Raw genomic sequence first — 19,577 nt, 5'->3', positions numbered from 1 at the left:
GTTTTATCTGACTAGAGCACCTTCTTCCACATGTTTGGTGTGTCTCCCAGGTGGCTTGTGGCAAACTTTAAACAACACTTTTTATGGATATCTTTAAGAAATGGCTTTCTTCTTGCCACTCTTCCATAAAGGCCAGATTTGTGCAGTATACGACTGATTGTTGTCCTATGGACAGAGTCTCACACCTCAGCTGTAGATCTCTGCAGTTCATCCAGAGTGATCATGGGCCTCTTGGCTGCATCTCTGATCAATCTTCTCCTTGTATGAGCTGAAAGTTTAGAGGGACGGCCAGGTCTTCGTAGATTTGCAGTGGTCTGATACTCCTTCCATTTCAATATTATCGCTTGCACAGTGCTCCTTGGGATGTTTAAAGCTTGGGAAATCTTTTTGTATCCAAATCCAGCTTTAAACTTCTCCACAACAGTATCTCGGACCTGCCTGGTGTGTTCCTTCTTCATGATGCTCTCTGCGCTTTAAACGGACCTCTGAGACTATCACAGTGCAGGTGCATTTATACGGAGACTTGATTACACACAGGTAGATTCTATTTATCATCATTAGTCATTTAGGTCAACATTGGATCATTCAGAGATCCTCACTGAACTTCTGGAGATCGTTTGCTGCACTGAAAGTAAAGGGGCTGAATAATTTTCCACGCCCAATTTTTCCGTTTTTTATTTGTTTACAAAATTTGAAATATCCAATAAATTTCATGCCACTTCATGATTGTGTCCCACTTGTTGTTGATTCTTCACAAAAAATTACAGTTTTATATCTTTATGTTTGAAGCCTGAAATGTGGCAAAAGGTTGAAAAGTTCAAGGGGGGCGAATACTTTTGCAAGGCACTATAGATGCATTACACACTAGAGCTGCACGATTCTGGCCAAAATGAGAATCACGATTTTTTAGCTTGGAATAAAGATCACGATTCTCTCACGATTCTCTGTGTAACAAAAAACAATTGGGATAACTTTACTGTTACATTTTTTTTTATTCATTAAAGTTTATTAATTGCGTTTGAAAGACTGCTGCGCAAATACAGTGTGACATAAAATATTACAACAATCGCCATTTTATTCTGTAGGGTCTCTGCTAAAAAAATATATAAAATGTTTGGGGGTTCTAAGTACTTTTCTAGAAAAAAAAACTGATTTTAACTTGCAAGCAGCAAGTGTCAGAGAAAGGTCTAGTCTTTAAGAGGTTAAACTTCCTTTCTCCCTGGCAGAGGGAAGGAAAAGATACAATGTAATCATTTTGTTTATAGTTACTGGGAGACTTTAATGCTGATAGGCGTTTGCGGGAGGAAAGATACAATGTAATCATTTTGTTTATAGTTACTGGGAGTTTTCCACATCTGTTTTCTCTGCTCCCTTTAGCTATGCAAAGAATCGAGAATATGTCAGGTTTAGATCGTCAGGGGGGTGAATCGAGATCGCGATTTTCATACGATTAATCGTGCAGCTCTATTACACACAGTGATATATTTCAAGCATTTCTTTCTTTTAAATTTTGAGGATTATGGCTTACAGCCAGTGAAAACCCTAAATTCAGTATCTCAGAAAAAAAACATTATGTAAGACCAATAAAAAAATTTAAAAAAAAAAGCGTTTTTAACACAGAAATGTTGGCTTACTGAAAAGTATGCCCATGTACAGTATAGTATGCCCTCAATAATTGGCTCCTTTTGCATGAATTACTGCATCAATGCAGCATGGCATGGAGGCGATCAGCCTGTGGCACTGTTGAGGTGTTATGGAACCCCAGGTTGCTTGAAAGCGGCCTTCAGCTTGTCTGCATTGTTGGGTCTGGTGTCTCTCATCTTCCTATTGACAATAATCCACAAATTCTCTATGGGGTTTAGGTCAGGCGAGTTTGTCGACCAATCAAGCACAGTGATTCCATGATCATTAAACCAGGTATTGGTACTTTTGGCAGTGTGGGCAGGTGCCAAGTCCTGCTCGAAAATGAAATCAGCATCTCAATAAAGCTGGTCAGCAGAGGGAAGCATGAAGTGCCCAAGAATTTCCTGGTAGAGGGCTATGCTGACTTTGGAAGAAAACACAGTGGACCTACACCAGCAGATCACATGGTCTAATTGCTCACAGACTGTGGAAAATGTTGAATTTAATTTGGAAATCAAGGTCCCAGAGTATGGAGAAAGAGTGACGAGGGCACAGAATCCAAGTTGCATGAGGTCCAGTGTGAAGTTTCCAAAGGGTACCAATTCCAGGGTAAGCTTTGTCTTATCGGACAAGTGAATGGTACAATCCAGAAACACCCCCCTAATGTCCAATGCTATCAGAATGGTGGACGTGAATGAGTGAAAATAAGGATATAGGATTGGCTTAAAGAAGACCCATAAAACCCAAGACCCAAATGGAAAAGACAGAGTTGGTTTGCGCTTGGGTCTCAAAGTCCAAGTATGGAATTAGTGAGTCTAAAGCTTAAAAAAGGCTGAGACTAGGATCAAGCTCAGATCCAGCAAAGCAAAGAGACGGTTTCCGAGCTTAGTTCTGAAAGATGAGGATCTTTCCAGATCACAGACTGCACAGTCCGATGGACACTGAATGACTGTCTGAGATGACCATGCCTTCAGAAAACAGTTGTCCAATAAGACACTGTCGAAGCAGAGCAAGAACATGGACTAGTGCCATGGGAAGACCTAAGGTGCAAAGCATGGGCTACAAGAAGAGCCACATTTAGAAAAAAGGTAGCACATGACTGCCAGTAAACTGCCAAAATATAGAAGGCATTTGAAGGTAATTGCCTAAAACCAATGGTTATAGACATCGTACCATGTCCTGTTACTGTATGATTAAATTGATATTAAATCTGCAGTTTTTCTAAGCACTCCCAACAGTTGATTTAATCATTTAGTATGGAGCTTCATCTTTTATTCGTTGCATGCTCCGGTTTAGGTCGGTACTGCCATTACCACTACCCCAGACATCCTGTTTCAGAGTGATTTCCCTCTCTTGTATGACCTTACTGAGCCACTTGCATGCAGTGACTAGAGGTATGTCTCCCCACATTGTGTGCATAATTAGAAACACACAGCCCCGTAGCCTTAAGCTATGCATACATTAATTTTTTTTTTCCTCAACAAGCGGGTTTAAACTAAAAAAAAATAAATAAATAAAATAAAGGAAACAAAAAAATGACCCGATTCCACCAGCCACACATTCGAGGTGATCACTCCCACTGTGCTATTGTGTTCTGATGGCAAGGAGCTATAGCTAGCAGCATTGATCGTTCAGGAAAAACCCGACAGGCTGATTGTCAATCTATAGAACATCCAGCCTACTCAAAATTCTGCTGAACCGGTTAAATTTCGATCCATGAATGGCCTCCCAAGGATGACAAGCCACTCAGCTGCACCTCCATTTTAAAAGGGAGTACAGTACGGTTTAAAACAAATCAGAACAAGTGGGCTAGGAGGGCCCTGCTCATGAGAGCATACATTCTAAAAAGGGAGGAGCAAGCAAAACAAAACTAGTAATAGCTGTGAGGGGAGGAGTTGATGGAGAAAGTGAAAATTCTTTTTTTATTTCGAGGCAGGATAGACTTTCTTGAAGAGATGACATTTCAGGGATTGCCTAAAGGTAGACAGCAGGAGATAGCTGGAGGGATTGGGGTAGGGAGTTCCAGGGGATGGAAGTGGCTCTAGAGAAGTCCTAGAGGCAAGCATGGAAAGAGAGGACGCTGGAGCTAGAGAGTCGAGGAGTCTCAAAAGAAGTGAAGAGGACGGTTTGAGCGATATTTTGGGATGACAGACTGAGTGTTCGGTAAGCTGGACGAGTCTGGAAACAGCTGTCACAATTGATTTGGGGGGGGGGGTAGCCTTTATGAAAAGAGGGCCAATGATGAGGGAATTGCAGTAGTCAAGGAGAGAGAACAAGGTAGTGAATTAGTATGATGGTAGGGTCATTAGGAAAGGGGGTTTACGGAGGTGAAGGTAGCAAGATTTAGACGGTGATTGGAAGTCGAGATTACAACTAGCACTCTGGTGTGAGGGGAGGGAACCATGAGTCTTTTATATCTGCCTAGAGTAGTCTTAGTTAGCCACAGTTCCGTGGAGACCTAGGGTTCCTCCAGAGGGTTTCCTTAACAAGAAAGCAGTTTTATTATATTTGTTCAACAAGGGCAGAAAAGAAAAAAAAAAAAAACACTATCCAGCTAGAAAATCTTGTGAGCCAAAAAAATGACCCGTACTCTCTGCATCTGGACTGTAATCACTTAGCAATGTTCCCCACTATCCCTGTGGACTACAAACCCCTCCCCCCCCCAATATGGAAAAGAGAGGGAGGTATTACGCAGTTCTAACACAGCATTATGTAATACTAAAGCCCCGTACACACATACCGATCGTCGGCCGAACGATCGGGCGTCTTTTGTCCCCAGGCTGTCGTGTCCGCTGAAAAGTGCAAAAGACTGAACACGAATTTTGGCCGCCGACTGCAGAAGTGATGTCATGTGATGGTTAACTTTCCCTGTGTTTTTTCTTTTCTGAGCGTGCCCAGTCTTGCAAATCTGCTGTCTGTCGGCCGAATTCTGTACTGACTGGCGAACAATCGGCCGCTCTGGTGTCTGCATACAAAAATTTTAATGCTTGCACGACAGATTCTGTTCGGCCGAAAGTGCGCTGTCGGCTGTCGGAAGCATCATACTAACAAGCCGAAAATCGGCCGATCGGTCGTCGGCCGAATCTTTTCGGCCGACAATCGGTACGTGTGTACGGGCCTTAACAACCCTCCCTGTCCTAGGGTGACAACACTGTTCAGTACAAGAACAGGAAGGGAGTTAAAGACAGAACTACCAGATTAAACTAAAGAGGAAAAAAGTGTGAAAATGATCACTACTGCAGCCAACACATATTAGGACAGATAAGCTGCAATATGCTCTATTTTTTGTTCTTTGGGTTATATGTGCTTTAGTGATGCACACCATTAGTGGTGCACACCATTACCAAGTTCCATGTTTTAACCAGCATGTTTCTCCATTTCCAAAAAGTGGCAACAATGAGATCATCTCCTGGGTGTAACATGTTCCAAAGGTAAACTTAGTCTTTAAAAGGAGGAGGAGATGTACAGCCAAAGCAGAGAGCTGCTGACTGACAGCAGCTCTCTGCTCAGGGAGCCAAGAGAAACAAGCAATTGGGGGTGTTTGATCGGTTCTCAGTGTTAGAGCCGGCAGGGGGGACAGATGCAGCATCGGACCAATGCAGCATCCAGCTAGGTTAGTGAAAAAAAAAATAAAAATAAATCCATACTTCTCTTTTAAAGCTTTCTAGCAGTTCCTTTTTTTTTTGGATAATATAATTCCTTTCGTTTTCTCTTCAGATTTATTACATACATCTTTTCTCTGTGTTCCATAACATAAATGCCCACGCTCTCCTCTAGCCATCTACTTTCCCTAGTATTATATGACTTATATGTCATGGAATGTGTGGAGAACTAACAGTAAATTACATGACTTTCTGGGTACTATCCCCAGCATGCCCAGCTAGCAACTACACAGAGATCCTGAAAGAGTAGCTCTTCAACAGCTGGAAGGACACACTGTCCTCTATATTGGACATTGCAAACATTCTAGCTACACTGCGATATCCAGGATTCATGCTACAGACAACACTGTGCAGCATAAAATCACTATGTTATAATATGCATTAGTTTATTCCCTGTAGATACTCAACGGCCGTTTATGGCTTTTAAGACCATTATCATTACAAAGGCATCTCCCTGAACACTACTCCACTTCAACTGATTGCATTATCACCGCTAATCAATCCCATTAAAAGGCTTTTAACTAGAAGACAATGCTTTTGTTATGCACGATGATGCCATTTCTTGGTTATGCACTGGAGTAGGATTGCCAGAACAGCGTATGTAGCTTTACAAGGATTTTCTACACAAAAAATTTTAAATGTGCAATCCACAAAAAACTTGTCTTCCAAACAAGAAGACGACCAGTGGGCTGACTTCAGCAGCAGCAAGATCATCTTTATATCATTTTTGTCTATGCTCTAACTCACCTTGTTATCTCACTACATCTTATACTACTAAAATTATATTCTCTTTCCACCCGTTTGCAGTCCCCATCATGGAAATCTTGAACTTTCAACTTTGAGCAGAACCCCTGCCATCAAGCAAGAGCCCAGATTGTCTCTTCTCCATTCAATGAGTGCTTTGATGGCCAAAAAAAAAAAAAAAAAAATAATCTTTCATACAGGGGCTAGGGGGTAGGCAGGATTTTATGTCACGAGAGGCAGAGCCTATGCTCAAAAATCTAAGCCTCCAATTCCAAATGAAACTAAAGTAAAACAAGCATTTACTCTTTGTGGAGTAATTTGTGGTGAGGACAAATAGGGGGTTGATTTACTAAATATATAGAGTGCAAAATCTGGTGCAGCTCTACACAGAAACTAATCCGCTTCCAGGTTTTATTGTCAAAGCTTAACTAAACAAGCTGAAGTTAGATGCAGATTGGCTACCATGCACAGCTGTACCAGATTTTGGACTCTCCAGGTTTTAGTAAATCAACCCCATACTGTCGTGATTTGGACAGGGAGGGGCAAGGGGACTTTTAAAAGGGATACCATCATTAGAGCAAGTACTTTGTTATATAGTGAACAATTATGCCATCATTGTTACCCTTATTACTTGGCCTCTGTAGGCTTGGACCGCTCCCATGTCCGCCAGGGGGGATATCTACTCTAATTACGACCCCCGGTCTGTCCTCTTGGTCTCAGGATTGGTCTAGTTGCAGGTGGGTGTCATGGCTTCTGGTGTACCTCTCCTTTTGACCCTTACATCTCTAATGAATACTTATGCATCGAATGTACTATGTTTTATGTGATATTCTGTTCCACTTATCATGCTTTTTCTCTCTCAATTTTGTTTTGGTAGCATTTGTGATGTCCTTTATCTGTGTATATGCCCCTGAAGAAGCGGTCTACCCGCGAAACATGTTGGGCCAGTGTATGGACATCAACGTTCATCACTACATCAAATCTATGTTACCCTCTGGGTTACTGTGCATGCTACCTACAATATCTGCCATACAGTACTTATGTTTTTTTTATATAGTAATTCTCTATAGGATTACGGTTTCTTCCAATAAAGACTGTTTTTATTTTATTTCATATGTACTCTGATTATTGGTCTAATGACAGTATCCCTTTTAAAAGTCCCCTTGCCTCTCCCTGTCCAAATCTCGTACTTATTTAAATTTGGGACGTGGATACCTTTGCCTGAATATCCATTTAGGATATATATTCTTGTGTTGGAGCTTGTCTTATTTCTACAACCCCATACTGTCAATGGAACGGAAAGGACTCTGTCTCAAAACCAGCATACAGGGGACGGCTGTCAGTTATGTATGCAGTTGAAACAATACAGCCCTCTTTCACCCCAACCCTGGGGCTCCAGGCTGCACTGAGGGGGGTGGCCAGGGGGGAGCGGAGCCTACAACTGCAGGTATGTAGTTAGTGTCAGCTATACTTTACCGGTGCTAAATTCACTTTTTTTTTTTTTTTTATTATTAAGAAAATGTTTTTTTTTTTCCATTCAACCCAAATTTTCCATTTATTGGCTGGTTTTCAGTGGTACAGTCCTATGAGTTGGCTCCCTAGGTCTCGAGTCCTATGAGTTGGCTCCCTCTTGCCCTGGCAGACTAAGGCCCCTTTCCCACAGCTCTGTTCCGTCAACGGAGCCGTTCTGCTCAGCGGGGGATCGGTCCGCCGATCCCCGCTGAGCAGGTGGATGACAGCTCCATCTCCGCTCTGTGTGCGGAGATGGAGGTGTCAGATCCCTGCTGTCCTCTATGGGGGAATCAGATGAGAACGGACCACCTGTCTGTTCTCATCTGATCCGATAGACGGATGGAAAATAGGATTTCCATCCGTCCGGATTTGACGGACAGGATCGGATGTCAGCGGACATGTCTCCGCTGACATCCGCTGCCCCATAGAGATGCATGGGGCATCCGTTCAGATCCACCTGAAAATCTGAATGGTCCACATGTGTGAAATGGGGCCTAACATTTAACTGAAGTTTTATTTCAACCTCACCTGAGTGCAGTTGAATTTGACATATACACAGGGAATGTAGCAAGGAAGCTGAAAAAAATATATAAGCACCTTTCCTGTCTTCTGCTTTCCTTCTTGCTTTCTTCCTTCCTTCCTTCTCTTGATTTATTGTCATAAATCCATGTCAAACTTCAATGGGACATGATATAGTGAGTTATTACTTCATTATATCCCTTGTTCACCAGTGCTGACCACTTTGCGTTTTCACAGTCACTGACTTCAATGTAACCTGGGTTTTTCTTTGTTATAAGCTCGAAAGGCCATGTGCCTCTACGTTTTGTTATGTAGGCTGTCTATCCATTGTGCAAGTTCTGTACTGACGATTTTATCGGAGTACTTCCACTGCATGTATACTGTATGTTATACTTCACTATGGAGTAAAAACCATGTTCTTTATAACTTCAATAAAAAAAGATTGAAAAGATAAAATATATGAGCACAGCTTGGTCAGGGCACAGGTCTCAAGGAAGTGCATCAGAGATGTTCATTTTCACAAACTGCCAAGTAATTGGACCTGTCAAAGTCCAATGCAGAGATATTCTTTTTCAGAGGACTAATCTTTTAAAGTGAACAATTTGACTACTTACACCCATTGGACCAAGTTTTTGGATCTCTTCTGAATAAGCCGGATACCATCCAATACATTGGTGATATCATATACTCTTCTTTTCCTCACCCCCAACAGTTTAGCAACTTCATTTAGATCCACAACACCCTCTGGGGCAGACTTAATAATGTCCATAAATTTGCGGGTTAAGTGAAACAGCGATACATCAAACCGAGGCCGCGGCAATTTCAAAGATTCTGTAAAACAGAAGAGCGCAGGAAGGATAAGGGCAGATTTTAATAGCAGACTACAACTTTACAAAGCTACAAGGTATAAAGGTGCATAGTACAAGACAGCTGAGATACTATACAAAAACCAAAGGATGAACACTAAATTTCACTCAGTAAACAACACAACACTTGCAAGATGTTGTGATATTTTTTTATTATTCACTGGTTAAAAAGGTTGTAACATACAAATTTTTTTTTTGGGCAACCTGAAAGAGAAACACATAATGAGCTAGTATGCACCGCATACTAGCTCATTATGAAATACTTACCTTAGAACGAGCCCCCGCCGTGCCGCCCGCTTACCTGTATGACGGGCGACATGTCCAGTCGACCGTCTTCTGGGATCGCGGCATCCGGCCATCTGATTGGCCTGAGCCGCGGTGACGTCACTCCCACGCACGCGTGCGGGAGCCGACGGTCACGGCACGGGGCTCTGAAGGAATGGCACCAGCGGCCGTTCCTTCAGAGCGCATGCGCCAGTGACGTCACTGGCTGCATGCAAGGTAAATATCTCCTAAACGGTACAAGTTTAGGAGATATTTACAGTACCTATAGGTAAGCCTTATCATAGGCTTACCTATAGGTAAAAGTGTCAGAGGAGGGTTTACTTCCTCTTTAAGGGCGCTGGCGGGTGCCTGCTCCTGAACAACCAGCTATATATATTTGTAAATAGTGCGTTGCTAGGCCACGACTCATTTAACAAATGTGTTTAGTTTCTTTTTTTGTGACTTGACCTCGGACAGGTTTATGTGGCATTTACCAAGTGTTTCAGTGAACTGAGGTTTTCCATACTGCATGCGATAATTAGATACAAGACCCAAAATATCACATGAATTTTCCTTAAGTAAATGGAGTTCAGGGTTTCACCATATCCAAAATGAATGGTTTATACTGCCACATTAAGGTGAATGAACACTGGCTAAAGAGAAAAAAAAAAGAAGCAAAGAGGGATCCTGGTGTCTCTTTTTTTCAAGAAAATGAATTTATGGGTAAAACAAAAATACAAATCTTTTAAAATTGTACATTACAAGACATAAGGTTTCATCATATCCATAACAACTGGGATGTCACAAAGAACTAAATATGTTAAGCAAGCAACACAACAAGCCTAAAACAGAAGACCAGGTACCTGCCTTAAGCCTCGTGCTCATGATGGGAATATTGGACAAATTATCTTTTTTTGCATTCTAATCTCATATGAAAAATGTAGGTTACTAAACTAAATGAAAATTCTCTGACGACAGGATACGATTTCGGAAGTAATGTGTTGTATTGTATTTTTTCGTTTCTGAGCATGCATGGTGTTGCTCTCCTGATTGTTTGACTAAACCTAACGATTAAACGAAAATAGTAACATTTTCATGCAAGTTCCTTTCGGATGATTTTTGGATGAACGGTCGTGATCAGCTCTCCAAAGCCGTGTACTAAGGTTCAGATTATTGTACAATCGCTTCTAAACAGTATTTTTCATCCGATTTTCTGATCATGTGTACTAGGCTTTACAAACCTGAACGACTGAAGCTTGCTTGATGCTGAATTGTTTAGAAAGCATTGACACTACAGGTAGAATGGGCTTTGACCAGAAATGGAGGCACTTTGTTCTAAAAGGGTTGATTTATCCTCACAAACAAAAACTGCCTATGCAGATAAGGGGAGTCTGTAGATAAAAACAAACTGTGCAGGTTTGACTAAAGATGAATAATGCCTTTGGTATAGGTGTAGGCCATTTACATCCTGAAGCCTGACTGGAATATTCCCAGAGGGCACTTGGTGGCGGGGGGGGGGGGGCGGGGGGTCGAGCATGTGAGGGGTTTGAGTCCGAGAAAAAGCTCACACCTATGATGGTGGAGGTGAGTAGTAATGACTAGGCCTCAATTAGCAACACCCTGAGAGTATTCCAGTCAGGCTTTGAGATGTATGTAAATGGCCAATACCTTTAGCAGTGGCATTATTCATTTTCAACTTTATAGTGGTTGTAAAGGTTCTCTGCATCAAGATAAAAAAGCTTTTAAAATGGTAGCATGGCCCCCAGCCCCCCCCCCCCTAAATACTCACCGGAACCCGATCTGGATCCTACGCTGTGCACGTCTGCAGCAGCTCCTCTCCCCGTCCCTTCTCTCAGAGGCTTGGCTGAGAGCAGCGAGAGCCATAGAAGGAAGGTAGATAGGAAGCACTTCCTATGGGGGCATTCAGCGGGTGAGGTATGTATTACATGTTCATTATTTTTTTTTTTTTTTTAAATCAAACTCTTTATTGAAAAAAAAAAAAAAAAAAAAAAAGAGGATTTTTCCTAAAGCTTACCTGCAAAATCATTTTCTTGGAGTAAATCACGGGACACAGAGCTGGTAATAATAACTATTTGGGTCATACGCCACCTTTAGGTAACTAGACACTGGCAAGCAATAGGCAGGAAGTCTGGGAGAAAAGAAAAGAGGGGAGGGAGCTCTGTGTCCCATGATGTACTCCACAAAAAGGATTTTACAGGTAAGCTGTATTTAAAATCCTATTTTCTTTCTCGTACATCATGGGACACAGAGCTGGTAATAACTATTTGGGGTGTCCTAAAGCAGGGGAGGGGACACAGTCACAAATTTGTCCCTGAGCATAGAAAAACCTTAGAACTATACAGCTGCTTGCAGTACGCTACTACCAAATTGAGCCCCTTCACGGGCTCCAACGTCCACTTGGTAGAATTTTGTGAACGTATGAACTGAAGACCAGGTGGCAGCTTTGCAGATTTGGGCCAAAAGATACTTGATGGTGCACTGCCCATGAAGCACTTACCCTTCTGGTAGAGTGGGCCTTTAAGTTAAAAGGCGGAACCTTACCTTTCAAGCCATAAGCTTGAGAAATTACCTGACGAATCCACATAGAAATAGTGGAGTAAGTTGCCACCTGGCCTTTCTTAGGCCCATCCAGCAATACAAAGAAAGTATCAGTATTACGAATCTGTGCTGATCTGGTTAAATAGACTTTAACCGCACGAAAAACGTCGAGAGAATGTAACAACCATTCCTTAGTAGACTGAGGATTAGAAAAAAAAAAGGAAGGAAGAACAATCTCCTGGTTCAAGTGAAAACCAGAAACTACCTTAGAGAGAAAAGAAGGATGAGGACTAAAAACTACCTTATCCCTATGCAGAATTAGAAAGGGTTCTTTACACAAAAGAGCCGCCATCTCCGACACCCTTCCAGCTGAGGTTATAGCAACCAAAAAGACCAAGGGAATATGCCTGATAGGCTCAAAAGGCCACTCCTGCAAGGCCGTGAGAACCAGATTCAAGTCCCAAGGACATAGGGGTGGTTTAACTGGTGGAACCATGCGAATCACACCTTGCAAAAAAGTCTGTACAAAAAAAGAGTGTGTAGCCAACGGTCTCTGGAAAAAATTGACAAGGTGGAGACTTGTCCTTCAATGGTTCCTAATGCCAATTCCAAGTCCACCCCTAGCTGAAGAAAGGCAAGAATTCTCCCAATAACATACTTTCGCGGATGACATTTCTTGTATTCACACCAAGAGATATAGGCTTTCCAAACACTGTAATAGATATTCCTGGAAATGGGAGGCTAGGTTTGAGACAGACTCTCCAAACTGAGCACAAAGTGCGTGGCGAAGCTGGGAATAACGGAGGAACATAGAATTAGGCAGTTCAAATTCTGATTTAAGAACTTGAAATTACCTAATACCACGGCTAAATGTATAAATAGGAGAGATATTTGGCCTCTTGTGCATCCCACAGCTAAAAATCAGGCACAGTAAGTAGTTCTGGCAAACAGGAACTACCCCACAGGGGTGTGTGAGCTTGTATAGATGGAGATTTCATCTTGCATATTGCCAACTCCCAAATCTTAAAGCGATGGTAAACCAGTCCCTTACAGCCTTCCAAAGCGAGCAGGATAAAGAGTATCGCTCAGGAGGATCTGATAGGGATAGGTTAACATACCAAAAAACTGAACAAGCTAGGGTAGTATAGTGCTCCTTCTCCTCATTATCAAAATAAAAAAAATTATTTGACAACTGAGCAGCTAAACAGTACAAGTTGGGATCAGGAAGAGCAGTACCTTCCATGTCCGTGGAATTCTTGAAGGCAAAGAAGCTTGGGCAGCAAGATCATCTTTGCTAAATTTATGTGTCCCATGACCCAGACGGAAAGACGGAACCACGTCTGATTTTTGGTCTTGAGTGCTGCGTATAGGGGTTCCAAGTTGAATTTAATATAAATCGCCTGGAGAATAGTTGACCTGGATACCCAACTATTTGATCCGGCTGGCTCTTACCAGGGAAAAGGAAGCTTGCACAGCAGTTCGAGCTCCAAGATCTAGGGGAAGAATTTGGGACTTTTCCCAATTGATCTGTAACCCTAAAAATTCCCCAAAAGGCTCAATAAGATGTAATGCTGCCGATAAGGAAGGACCCGCATCTGCCAAATACAATAGCAAGTGATCTGCATACAGACCAATGGTTTCAACTAATTACCCTGAACATAAGCCTCTAATGTCTGGGTGTATTCTGATGGCAATTGCCAGCGGTTCTGCTGCTAAGGCATAGAGCAAAGGGGATAGTGGGCATCCCTGCCGCGTAGCGCTAGATAGTGGGAAAGGGTTGGGGACCCTACCGTTTACATCAATCCTTGCTATGGTGGCCTAGTATAGTAGCTGAAGCCACTTAATAAAAAACTTTGGGCCGAAACCATATCTGCGAAAGCATTCCCATTCAACCAAATCAATTGCATTAGTGGCATCCAAACTAACCACTACTCATGACCCAACAGAATCATGAGTGGCCACCTGCAAGTTCATAAAGAGCTGTCTGAGATTGAAAGCAGTGTTTTTGTTGTGCATGGACCCTATGAGCCAACGGAGCATGCTGTAAAACAGACAATACCATATCAGGGTCCAACAGTGACAAGAACTAAACAGGCGGAACAATCCAAGGAGGCACCAGGGCAACCACTGCAAATGTCTGAGGATCCTGGTCCAGGAGACAAACTTGTTCACCCTTTTGTTGAACCTGTATGCCAGAAGATCCACATCCTTTAACAAGGAGCATTAAACCCTCTGACTGAAGGGTCCACTCTCCTGAGTGAAAGTCGGCTTGCCAATTTTCCATGCCTAGAATGTGCCGGACACAGAGCTTGAGAATGCAGTTCCAACCAGGTCATGATCATGTCATCCTCTTCTTGAGTGGTATGACTTCTTGTCTCACCCTGGTGATTAATATATGCCAACACTATGACATTGTCACTCAAACTGGGTGACCCCATAAAGGCAGACAGACCAATGCCGCCCACCATGTATTTACGTTGGTACTTTGACGTTAACTGCCATAACCCCGGTATATATTTTTCTAAATGGCAGGCAGTCTGCTTTAACATAAGGATGGTCCCAGTGGCGAAATCGCCGCAGGATTATCCTTATGGGCTGTGGGAGAGGTGACCCCCCTCGCTGCTTCCCGGTCGTTTTCCCTGCTTACCAGACCCGTCGGTATCAGGGAAAACGATCTGGCTGCTGTCCTATCAGGCAGGAAGTAGAGTGAGGGCAAGATGGCCCTCACTGGACTCTATGGCCTTGGAGGACCGGAGCGACGTCATACGTCGCTTCCTAGCACCGGTTTTAAAGACCCCCAGATCTCACATTAAAGAAGTCCTGTCATACTTATTTCTATTACAAGGGATGTTTACATTCCTTGTAAAAGGAATAAAAGTCATCAAAAAAAAAAAAAAAACCTTTTAAAAAAAGGCCAGCGTTAAAAAAAAAAAAAAAAAAAAAAAAGATAAAATAAATAGGAAAATAAAAAATTAAAGTGCTCTGTCCTTGTTAGCTCGCACGTAGACGCGACCGCATATGTAAGTCGCGCCCACATATGTAAACGGTGTTAAAACCACACGAGGTATCACCGCGATCGTTAGAGCGAGAGCAATAATTTGAGTCCTAGACATCCTCTGTAACCCCTAAACTGGTAACCTGTAGAAAGTGTCACCTGTGGGGATTTTTAAGTACCAATATTTGTCGCCATTCCACAAGCGTGCGCAATTTTGAAGCATGACATTTTGGGTATCCATTTACTCGGCATAAAATTGTCTTTCACATTATAGTAAAAAAATTGGGCTAACTTTACCGTTTTCTTATTTTTTCATTCAAAAAAGTGTATTTCAAAAAAAAAAAAAAAAAAAAAATTGCGTTTGTAAGAACGCTGCGCAAATACGGTGTGATGAAAAAATATTGCAACGATCTCAATTTTATTCTCTAGGGCAGTGGTTCTCAAATCCGGTCCTCGGGACCCACTAACAGGCCAGATTTTAAGTATTACCTTGGGGGATGCAGACTAGAATACTGCAATCACTGAGAAGCAAATGAGATCACCTGTGATGTAATTTAGTTATCTTGCAAACCTGGCCTGTTGGTGGGTCCCGAGGACCGGATTTGAGAACCACTGCTCTAGGGTCTCTGCTAAAATAAAATATATATATATATATATTTTTTTTTTTGCTAAAAAAATTACTTGGAACCCTCAAATATATATGTTTGGGGGTTCCAAGTAATTTTTTGGCAAAAAAAAAAATTGTTTTAATTTGTAAACAAGTGTCAGAAAAAGGCCTGGTCCAGAAGTGGATAAAGAGACAGATGAATCGCCCGAAGTTCCAAGATGCTAACTGGCAAATTCTGCTCCTCAACTGCCCACGTTCCTTGAAAAGACTGGTTCTCCAGAACACGTTTCCACCTGGACAGACTAGCGTCCATCCTCAGAAACTGAAGGAACAATTTTCCAGCATCCAATACCTGAGGAAAGATCCACCACTCCAGAACTAACCTGGTCTTTCGATTTAGATGCAGAGGCAGATCTAGGTACTGTGAAACTTTTGTCCCAGACCAAAAGAATATTAAGCTGCAACTCCCTGGAGTGGAATTCGGGAGAAGGAACCACATTGAGGCTCAATACCTAAGCAAACCACTCTAAGACGTGCAACATGCAAAAGAAGTAGGATGTCAAGACCTGAGCAGATTGCTCTCCAAGAAGCAGGTTGTCCTGCAGGGGATAGAATAAGTCCTCAAGAGCCCTAGAATCAGAGTAAACACCTGTTAAGCATTCTGGGAGAAGTAGATGTACCAAAAAGGCAATGCCACAAACTAGTAGTTGCAATCCCCCACAACAAATCTGAAAGAAAGCTTAGGGGGGCTGAAAGATCAAAAGACATCCTTAATATCCATTGACAGTAAGAAGTCCTCTTGATGAATTAAAGCAATTGTCAAATGGGTGGACTCCAACCTGATTTTTGCGGCATCCACAAGGATCTGTGGAGACCCTTGAGATCCATTATAGGTCGAACGTATCCGTTTGAGTTTGGAACCATAAAGAAGTTGGAGTAGAAGACATGAAACTGTTGCCCTCCTGGAGTGGGTGTGATGACACCCTGAATCAGCAGCCTTTTTAGGGCTGCAAAGAAAACTGCTCCTTTTTGGGGCTCCAGAAAATATTAGGGCACATAAAGCATGGAAAGAGCAAGCATTGGAATTCCATCATTTATTCTTGGACACCATACTGCAGACTGACTCTCGCCCTCAAAGGGCAGCTGTTTGATTTTCTTCCTAAAGAGGAGTTCAGCAGACCAGCACTTTAGCCTCAGCATGTTTTCAGCAGCAAAACCAAATAGTGGCTTAACGAACCCCACCACCACAATTCTTGCAGGAAAATAGTCTGGTCAGGAGACTGTGCTATTAAGGAAAAGGTGTTCGACTGCAGGAGCAATTACCAAGTATGCAGAGATGCCCAGGGAATTCAGCAATAAAGCCTTGCATGTGCCAGCTGTAGGGCTATCAAAGAGAATATTCTTCACCCATCATTGCAGGCATGTCTCAAAGGGGGTCTTCGGGGACACAACTTCTCCTTGGGGGATCACTAGCCTTGAACCGTAAAGAACCCTGCCAGCTTTATTACAAGATACCAGGTACCCTGGTTTGCGTTGCCTGCAGGCTACAATGGCAACCATCAGATCATCCCCAATCTTCTGCAGCAAGGTCTGAGTACTCTCCCTCTAAGCCCAGGACTGTAGATGACCAATCCAGGTGAAGCCCTTCCTTTCCACTTTCAGGAAGTATGAAGCATGCAGAGAAAAATCACAGGCTAATGCCCAGAGAAGGAATGTCTTCAGTGAGACATCCATTACCTCAGGACACTAGCACAAAACTGAGGCAGTACTGTGCTGGGTGGTAGTTAGGTCTGGGCAGGGAAGCCTGCTCTTTTGGCCAGTGCCCAGTCACCATAAACCAATGGTTTTGGATATGGTGAAACCCTGTGCCCTGTGAGGTAGGATTAACAGACTTTTATTAATTGTGTATAGAGTAGGGAATATTTAAACCCATCAGATTCATTTTTGCCATTGGTGTCTCATTTAAGAGATTTTCCTCTTTTTTCTGTCATGTAGACATGACGGAAAGGAGAGGAAATAATTCCAGTGAAGAAAATCCTTTGTAAGACAGTGGTTACCTGAACATGAATCCCAACTGGAAGATGTCCTCTTTATTCCTGTTCTGGTGACAACTCAAAATTCTAGATTTCCCATGCCACAGAGAGCAGTCAGCAAAACAAATAGAAAGGACTAACTTTCCCTATTGGGGTTACAGACCGCAAACATAACTAACCCTTCTCCACACCACCCAAAAAAAAAAAAATTATATGACATCTGATACACTTTATAATCATAAAATACAGTGCCGTGAAAAAGTATTCATACCCCTTGCAATTTTCCTCATTTTGTCATGTTACAACCAAAACTGTATTTCATTGGGTTTTTAAAGTGATAAGCCAACACAAAGTGCCACTAATTGTGAAGTGGAAGGAAAATGATAAATGGTTTTCAAAATTTTTTACAAAAAAAATTTGTCAAAAGTGTGGCGTGCATTTGTGTTCAGCCCCCCTGAGTCAATACTTTGTAGAACCACCTTTCGCTGAAATGACAGCTGCAAGTCTTTTTGGGTAGGTCTCTACCAGCTTTGCACATCTAGAAGGGTGAAATTGTTTCCCATTCTTCTTTGCAAAATAGCTCAAGCTCTGTCAGATTGAATGGAGAGCGTCTGTGAACAGCAATTTTCAAATCTTGTCACATATTCTCAATTGGATTTAGGTCTGGACTTTAATTAGGCCATTCTAACACATGAATATGCTTTGATCGAAACCATTTCGTTGTAGCTCTGGCTGTATGTTTAGGGTCGTTGTCCTGCTGGAAGATAAACCTCCACTCCGATCTCAAGTCTTTTGCAGACTCTAACAGGTTTTCTTCTAAGATTGCCCTACATTTGGCTCCATCCATCTTCCCATCAACTCTGAACAGCTTCCGGGTCCCTGCATCCCCACAACATGATGCTGCCACCATCATGTTTCACGGTGGGGATGGTGTGTTTAGGGTGATGTGCAGTGTTCGTTTTCCACAGAGACTTTTGCTTTTAGGCCAAAAAGCTAGAGTCAGGGTTCATACACATTTTCACCAACAAAATTCCATGACTTTTCCATGACTTCACGTAAATATTCATGACCTAATGTTTCATGAAATGTCTATGTATAGATGTTAAATAAGAAGAAAATTTATGTCACACCCAGCCTATTTTTACTAAAATAAATGACAATCTTTGTAGTGTACAGTACCTCTGCAGTTAGGGTTTCATTTCTGGATACAGCGTGACTCAAAATGGTCCCTTGTTTTACAGTGGATGAGATGGAAGCACCGCTGCCGCAGCTGGGAGCCGGTGTCACTTCAGGCGCACGGGTGAAAAAGCCAGCGATCGGATTGGAAGCTGTCAAGCACGCAGCTGCAGACTGGTGCTTTGCACCTTTAGCGTGGCTAGACAGCGCTGCCTCTCCCATGTTTGAAATGTCAAACGTTTTACGACACACACTGTACATTTAGCGGACATGATACAGGAGAAGGTCAGAGGCTGAGGACATGATACAGGAGGTGGTCAGAGACTGCAGACATGATACAGGAGGTGGTCAGAGACTGCAGACATGATACAGGAGGTGGTCAGAGACTGCAGACATGATACAGGAGGTGGTCAGAGACTGCGGACATGATACAGGAGGTGGTCAGAGGCTGCGGACATCACAGGTAGGTGTCCTTCCGGGTCCGCAGTTTGCCCTACTGTCAGTCACTGGCCAGCAGCAGCCGAGGAGATGATCGTGAACCAATCACTGGCAGCGGGGAGGGCCGGCCGCGGTTTGCCTGGAGACATTGACTGGCCAGCAGCAGCAATAACAGCCGGGAGAAAACAAACCAATCACAGGCAGCGGAAGCGTCACTGGAGGGCGGGCCGGCCGCATGAACGTGATGACGTGGGGGTGCGGTAACAGAAACGGTTACCGCCCCCTTCCGCGTCGTCATCACGTTCCAGTGATTGGTTCACGATCATCTCCTCGGCTGCTGCTGGCCAGTGACAGTGCACGGGCATACCGCGGACCCGGAAGGCAAATAGTATGTGGCACTGGCAATAATTTATTAAACATTACGGAATAAAATAATAAATTAAACTTTAAGCATCCGCTTCCCGCTCCTCCCCTGTATATATTTCCATGACTTTTCCAAAACCTTAGTGGAATCCTAAGTTTCCATGACCTTTCCAGGCCTGGAAAGTGTCATCTCAAAATTCCAAAACTTTTCCAGGT

General features: G+C 42.8%; 1 protein-coding gene across 1 annotated transcript in view; it reads right to left on the bottom strand.

Moving 5' to 3' along the window:
* The window catches only part of E2F6 (E2F transcription factor 6), a 64,114-nt gene that overhangs the window by 28,441 nt on the left and 16,096 nt on the right, over positions 1-19,577 (bottom strand). The window contains exon 3 of the mRNA XM_082251693.1: positions 8,675-8,891. Coding sequence (XP_082107819.1) covers positions 8,675-8,891 — 217 coding nt within the window. The remainder of the gene's footprint in view (positions 1-8,674; positions 8,892-19,577) is intronic.

Source organism: Pelophylax lessonae (genome assembly GCF_965119305.1).
Source record: "Pelophylax lessonae genome assembly, chromosome: 3".
Classification (NCBI taxonomy): Eukaryota; Metazoa; Chordata; class Amphibia; order Anura; family Ranidae; genus Pelophylax; species Pelophylax lessonae.
The sequence above is the reverse complement of the archived record's forward strand: the minus strand, read 5'-3'. Positions and strand labels throughout refer to the sequence as shown.